General features: G+C 36.1%; 1 protein-coding gene across 2 annotated transcripts; it reads left to right on the plus strand.

Annotated features, from left to right (window-relative positions):
• Positions 1-6,484, plus strand: LOC110829446 (uncharacterized). Of its 2 annotated transcripts, none has more exons than XM_022063164.2 (2): positions 1-111; positions 4,739-6,484. In XM_022063164.2, the coding sequence occupies exon 2, from the start codon at positions 4,739-4,741 to the stop codon at positions 6,194-6,196; it is 1,458 nt and encodes a 485-aa protein (XP_021918856.1). In that variant the 5' UTR covers positions 1-111; the 3' UTR covers positions 6,197-6,484. The 2 variants fall into 2 exon arrangements, with proteins under 2 accessions (XP_021918856.1, XP_087212527.1); XM_087356401.1 differs by lacking the exon at positions 1-111 and adding an exon at positions 2,387-3,886.
• Positions 6,485-7,508: the final 1,024 nt, after the last annotated feature.

The following is a 7,508-nucleotide window of genomic DNA, read 5'->3' on the forward strand; positions in this document are numbered from 1 at the left end:
GGCAGCTCGAGTACCTCGGGGGTGCCAGTCCCCGTACCCACTGATGTAGGTCCCTGAGGGGATAACAGAGCCTTATACATCTTCAGTCTTCAGGATTACTGTTTATGCCAGGTATCTCCCAACAGAACACAGCAGTGGGTAGAAGTTTTGTGACTCTCATTCTATGTTCAGTAACTTCGGTTAGTTATATAATTCTGTGTAATAAGCCGTTTCATTTGAGCCAAAAATCCAAGCATCTGTCTCTTTTAGTACAAGCACAGAAAGACGTACTGGAAACTCCACTTGAACGAACGACGCCCTATTAATATAGATATCTGAAGATTATCCCTTACAAATAAAATCCAATGCACTCTAGGTTTAAAAATTCCGAACTTCGAAAACAGCATAAATTTAGCTTTAATTTCTTGTGTCTATCAAATCGTTAATAAGTATTTTTCAGCCTCTAAAACTGATAAAATGTTGAGTAAATAAATAGACAAAAAATCACTTTAAAAATATACGATAATTTGAACAATATTTTACCAAAATAGGATTTAAACAAGAAAATAAATAGTTCTCAATGACAGCATCCGGAAGGCACAAATTTATCGAGAAGGAATCCAACTACCGAACTTACCCTCAACCAGTTCATTTCAATTGATATTCTAATTTTTAGTAATATTAGTAACATTCCCAATCCGCTCTGTCCTTCCTGATTTATTTTCCACCAAACTGCATTACTACATGTCCAACCCACTGAAATCGCCCTAATAATGCCTTAAAATTCATATGAACACGAAAACTTCTATGTTATAGTACTTCAAAGCTCATAGTTTTCTATATTTCCTTAATATTTTGTCCTTAATAACCTGCCATTTATAGTCTTCTAACAGAATAAGAGACCAAATTTCACAATCATGAAAAACGTGTTTTATGTACATCCAATGTCTCTAGAGGCATGGATGTTTTTCCACGTTTTCTGCGCTGTCTTGTGAAAGACAAACAGGACTCTAGCCTAAAAAATACCAAGTGCTGTCAGCAAACTGAGGAGTCCCCGACACAAGGCGCCAGGAGTCCCTTCAGGAACTTCCACGCTTTGTACTTGAAGTTGAGATATTTTAGTAGAAACTGTAATAGAGAGAACTTCCCGGATTCCGAGTCGCCATAGCGCTTATAAGAGCTGCATTCGCTCTCAAGGCAGTGTCCCACCATCCTCTTCTGCAGGCGAGAACCACAATTCTTTATCTTGAACTCCTTATCATTGCAATGAATTTTTTCAAGATTCGGCGAGGATTTGATGACTGTGGCTATTTTGATAGGAACTGCTGATGCCTGAATAGAATAACAGTTACAGTTAACGAAGAAAATTAACTTCAAAATAATTATTACGCAACAGTAACTTCCTCCGACATTCAGTTCCTAAAATTAATTCTGTAAGGTAATTCAGCCCGCAGCGCCTATGAAACTTGAGTAAGTTAGTACCTTCGACATACCACACCTGTTTCTTACCCGGCCCTCAGGAAATCAAAATTCATATTCGTATCAACGCCCTTCATTATCCCAATTATCTCCGCAGCATAATCTGCGTAACAAAATTATCTCAGGTAAAATTAATTCTGCAGTTACGATAAAAATAAGACGCATATTAAAAAACAATTTATGAGATGGTTGAAATCCTGGTGAAGAATTATAATACAGCACTCCATCATCATTATATGCTACAGAATCTACATCCTCCATAAAAGTTATTAATTTTAAGCATCTGACGACAAATTAATAAGTAATTATTTTCAGTTGTGGAATCGTGACGTTCTTTAGAAGTAAGTTTAGGCCTTGCGAAGGAACTTATGTCTACATGCTCAGTGTATAAATTATTCCTCAAATTTCCGACGTTTAGAAGAAAGATATTCCCGTTCTCTAGCTCAGGCGATAAGTCACCTGTTATCGTCAGACTGCTGGGTTCAGTCCGAGAGCAGTCAATGTGTGATTTGAGGCGGACAAAGTGACACTAAAGTTGGTGTTTCTCCACGTAATTTACATTTTCCTGCGTCAATCATCATTCCACTAATGCTTCATGCGCATCTGTCACGAGGCCGCAATGCCACGTGACACACTACCACCTAGCTCTAGTCATTATTTCATCTTTATGATATCCTGAAAATGGAGGCAGCAAATTCTCCGAAACATCAGAAGTTTCTTCCAAAACAACCCTATGCTTAACACAAATTATCTGTTTGTTGAATCTGAGCAGCACAGAAGGAAGACATAGGTTACAGAACTGCATTTTATTACCCCACACGTTTCTCGGATTCTTTTCTGATAAGGCATACGAGAACGGGAATCTGGTTCTGAATTTAACAGCTCTTAAAATACGAAATTTTGAGAGAGGTTTCGTTCTTGCCTAGTTGCATATTTAAAAACTAATCACAAATAAGAAGTTGAAGATGTGTTTTTGTGCAGTTTCATTTTCTGAACAGTTTTTTATGCTTGAGTGCGACGGACATGTTTCGGGTTTTGAAAACAATCACAAGACGTATTTAAGCCATGATTCCTTCCTTCCCGTCAGAGGAAACTTAAAAAACAAAAATCACGAAAACTGACAATCATAACAGCGACTATGGGGGATTGACAACGAGGATCCTCTACACTAAATTCGGAAGCGCTAAGCGATAAGTTAATTCCTCCTTAACAATTACGACATTAAAGAAAACTTATTATTTTTAACACTCGAAACATCGGTATTAGTATATACTTACCGCCGAGTACGCAATGAAGAGAAGCGAGAGAAATATGAATCCACACAAAATACGTGGACCCATTATACTTTATTCGATGTCTCAGTTTTCAATTCGTTTCTTCCTTGAGTGATCAAACTCCAGTTATGCTTTCATTTATACACATATAGACATGTGAAAAACTGCAACATTTGCAGAAATGTGAGATCCATTTAGCCTTCAAATATCTTTCGTACAGAATAACCCCCGCAGTCACGCCTTTGCTATATCACGTACTTGTAAGTAACCTTTATTTCTGTCGTCTAAATATTTGTTTTTGTACATTAAAATACGATGCCAATAACGGAAAATCACAATATCATCGACGTATTTTCTAAAAAATGCAGAAGAGTCACTAAGTGGTGGTGTAACGTGTTCGCCCATTTGTATAAATGCAAGATGTATTCCTGAAAGGAGACAGATCCGACGCAAACTCTGTATGTAGGCCAACCACCGATTAGTACAGAAATATAAACACAAATATATCGACCGCATGATAAGTTTACATAATTTTGCAAAGGAAATGGTTAGATAATACAAATGCAATTATCATGATGCTCTGGAAGGGCATTATCCATCGCCAATTTTTTAAAATTGAAATTCGAAAATTTACTATGCTTCAGAGACTTCATCTGTCTATGTCTTCAAGCAAGAACACACCTACTAACTACCTACTCTGTAGTGGCCGGTAGATAAATCTAAACGTCATCATTTTAAATAGCAATGGTTAATGTCCTATTGAAGTGTCACAATAGTACTAGAACACAACTCTAAAAAACTTTAGAAATATATTACAGAATAAAATTATGCTGAACTACTGAAGTTGGTTAATCTCAAAACACGAATTCAAACATCCCAACAGTTTGTTAAGACCTAAACGTGTTCAAGGATCATGCACTGTCATCAGCACAAGTCATTCCTCCTGGACATTCTTGCTCTAGATGCTGATAATGACACATTCCTAACAATCCGCAACAAGCAGCTGACATGGACACGACAGTGTCTACAGTCAAACGGTGTCCTATTCTATCAAAGTAATACCATCCTTTATAGAATTGTTACAAGTTCCAGCTGCTTCAAATATGAAGGAATGCATCAGATACCTTCCTCTCATTACATCTCTAACAATGCAGGTATGGTTTACAAATAGGTCTGCTTACAATGGAAAAGTTATATTTTTTAACTGTGCAAAGACTTAGATTTATAATTTCCTGTAATATGAACAGCAAGAACACAAAGCTTTTACCATTATTCTTTATGATCAAACAGAAAGTTATTAAATTTCAAAGTATGAAAATATTGTGAATGACAACAAGTCAATAGCTCTTTGAACTCGATGGATATTTGTTGATGCTGGCCCTCTGAGAACATTGGTGACCACCTGCATGACCAAAGAGCATCACAACCCAGCAGACCACCATGAGAACCTCATATCCTTATGGTTGGTTACATGTGGCATTTGTCCACTCTTAAATATCATTGCTTTAGTTGCATTTTGTTAACTCTGGCCTTAACATAAGGAAACTGAAGCCCATGACAGAGCACTGTTTTACAGTCAAGTCAGCACAAGAAAACAATTATTTAACATTACTTTGTAATGCTCCTCTGTGCACTACACATAAACAGAGATTTCACTAGTCTCACCTGCTCATTTCTAATTACTTTGCACACAAAATGTTCATCTGACGTTGCCAACATTCACGAAATATACAGCATCCCCATGGGTTGGAATATTCCCACTCTTATCACTGTGCAGGGATAGATTAAGAAATATTTATGTAAGATTTTAGGTTTTCATAACGGTGAGTATGAAGATTTCTGTCTTCTGGGTTGTTGCCCTGATGATGGAGGCAGTATGACCTCTGAAACGTTGATTAACATCGACCAGACTACACGGCGCGACAACCCAGACGACAGAAATCTTCAAGAAATATTTACACAAAATTTAAATAAATATTTTCACTCACCATTTCTTCTCCTGCCAGATGATGCTGTGTCACTGCAAGAACTTGGAGGTCACAACGATGCCTCTATCCAGCAAGCAAGATGTGTTACTTTCCAGCATCAGTTCTGATCCTACCATTCTGGAAGGTAATAAGAATAAGTCAATTATTGACAGCAACACAGAAAACCAAATCATTGCTATAAGTAAAAGCAGTCAATCACAGAAAAATAAAGAAGCAAATTTAAACAAGGAAAAAAATAATCCATCATATAAATGTGTTCATTATAATGTGGAAAGTGACTTCACATACAGGAAGGCATCTTCTAGAGCTGATCAGAACTCCAAAAGTCTAATTTTGGATAACTATTTGTCATCCGAGCTTCAAACTGATGCTGTAACTTCCAAAGATGCATTATTTAAGAATAGGGTCAGTTCAGCTAAACATGATCAGCAGAGTGAACACATTCCCAAGTCATTTAATGAGGAACCTAAAAAGATGACAATGTGGAGATTTAATGTTGATAAAAAAAACACACAACATAAAAATGATAGTTCTATTACTGATGACTTTTTGATCAGAAATGACTCTACATCAGTTGAACAAAACAAAATTCATGCCAATATGTACAGAGCTAAACAAAGGCATTTCAAACGAAATTATCACTTGAAAGATTTTGCAAACACTGAAATAGAAAACAAAAATGGCATATTGAATGCTGAGAAACATAATAAACAAATCACACTGAATGCAGACATACCTCAGAATAATACTCAGTTTTCTTTACCTGACAAAAACCTTATTACAGCAACATTATTTGAAGGCAATACACATCTTGGTAAGAAAACAACCACAAACACATCTCAAACAAATCAAATGAAGCAGCTAATTACAGACAGCACAAAAAATTCACCACCCATGAAGATCCAAGAAATGAATAACCAGTCAACTAAACAGGATGTTGACGACACAGAAATAAATGAAAATTTACCTCAGAATGATGTGTATATTGCAGCAAATCAGAGTTTTTACCCAGCTATTAGAGAAGACAAAGTACAGCCTCTGCAAGATATTTTAACCAACAACAAAAGTAATGAACATAGTTTACCAGTAAATGTAAATGACTTTTCAGTGACTAGTGATCATGGTTTTAGTAAGCTTCCAATAGACTATGAACACTTGAACCAAGAGTTAGAGATGGAAAGTAACACTTTAGTGATAAACAACATCCAACCAAGACAGTCTCAGGATATACTAAAATCTGCAGTCCTTCAGCAGCCAGGAGTTAGACAGCCCCAGGCAGGTCCTGAAATGGATTTGTTTAAGAAAGAGCTTGGGCGAGCAGAAAGACTCAACAGATCTTTCGAAAAGTTGATTCAGTTTGTCAACATTGTTGCTCAAGTTGATTCTTATTTGACAGATAAAGCAAGAGGTGCAATTCGTAAGTTGGCAAGACTTTATGATGGTGACAATGACCAAGGTTATTACAGGTGTGCTTGAGAAATTTCTTATGTGATCAATAGGATGGACAATTTGCAACCTGACATTCTCAGACCAGTTAATTACAAATACCTGTCATGCACTGTATTTTAATAATTTAACACTGGCAAGGGACATGTAATTCTCCTGCATTTTATTATGTTAAATGAAGCAAAGAGTTGATGGTAAGGTATAATACATAAACACAGTAGAGATTTGACTAGAATTTAACTTTGATAAACTTAGTGACTAGTGTAGTTATATTTGAACAATTGTATTAGAAAATAACATAATAAATCTGCAATAAACATTGTCATTTTTTGTAAATCTGTAAACTAAATGACTGGTTACCATACTGCAGGATTTTTGATTTTCACGGTGATATGAACATTGAACCTTCTGGGTTGTGGTGCTGTGTAATATTTTGTATCTGTACCATTGTTTCTGGGCAACATACAGCTCTGGTTATGGAAGCTGAATGTTCCTCTGAAATGTTGTCACAGAACCAAAATACGGCCCAGAAGATCATCATTGTTTCAAACATTGTGTGATTTCTACATATTTTACATTTATCACTGATTAGTAGAACTATCCTTGCAACATTCAGAAACTATTCTAAACTATAACAAAAAGGGAAGAAAACTGTATTAAAAACATAGTTTTCCATCTTTTAAAATAATCTAAAATTACAGAAAGTATAGAACAATTTGTTCCAGTAAACTACATAAAGAGGAAAGTTTTTAGCCTTTGTCTTACAGCAACGGGGATTTAAATCCCTGTTTTAAGGGGCTGATAGCTAGATTTTGATTCTGGGGTGGCCCTAAAGCTACTGAATTTAATATATCCAATTGTTATATTGCCAACAAATGCCCATAAACCAATAGATTGATATGTGAAATACGTTCTTGTACTTGTGCTGAAAGTTCTGAAGTGTATGTATATTGTATGAAATGACATGTTCTACATCCTTTGGTTGAGTCCTAAGAAGGATCTATGGAATGTAAATAAACTCTACTCTACTCTTTACAGTTAGCTGTTCATTAGCTATAATTGGCAAGACGAGGACAGCATGCACAAGATTGGTAAGGAAATAAAAATACTATTTGGCATGGTGGCCACCTACTTTGCTGATTTGCTTTGTGCCTTCATCCGATACGAACACACACAACACTATGTACTTTAAATCATTCACTGCAGATGGCAGAAATTCAATGCTTCTGCCCGCCATCTGTTAGCAAGCGTCATGAATTTCATTGGTGGACATCCTGAATATGTTTCAGAAGTTGTTTCGTGTTTCGATGTTGACAAGACTGAAATATTTCGATCTTCATTT

The sequence above is a fragment of the Zootermopsis nevadensis genome, unplaced genomic scaffold, assembly GCF_977971745.1.
Source record: "Zootermopsis nevadensis isolate Lab colony 2312 unplaced genomic scaffold, Znev_1.0 Znev_ptg000027l, whole genome shotgun sequence".
NCBI lineage: Eukaryota > Metazoa > Arthropoda > Insecta > Blattodea > Termopsidae > Zootermopsis > Zootermopsis nevadensis.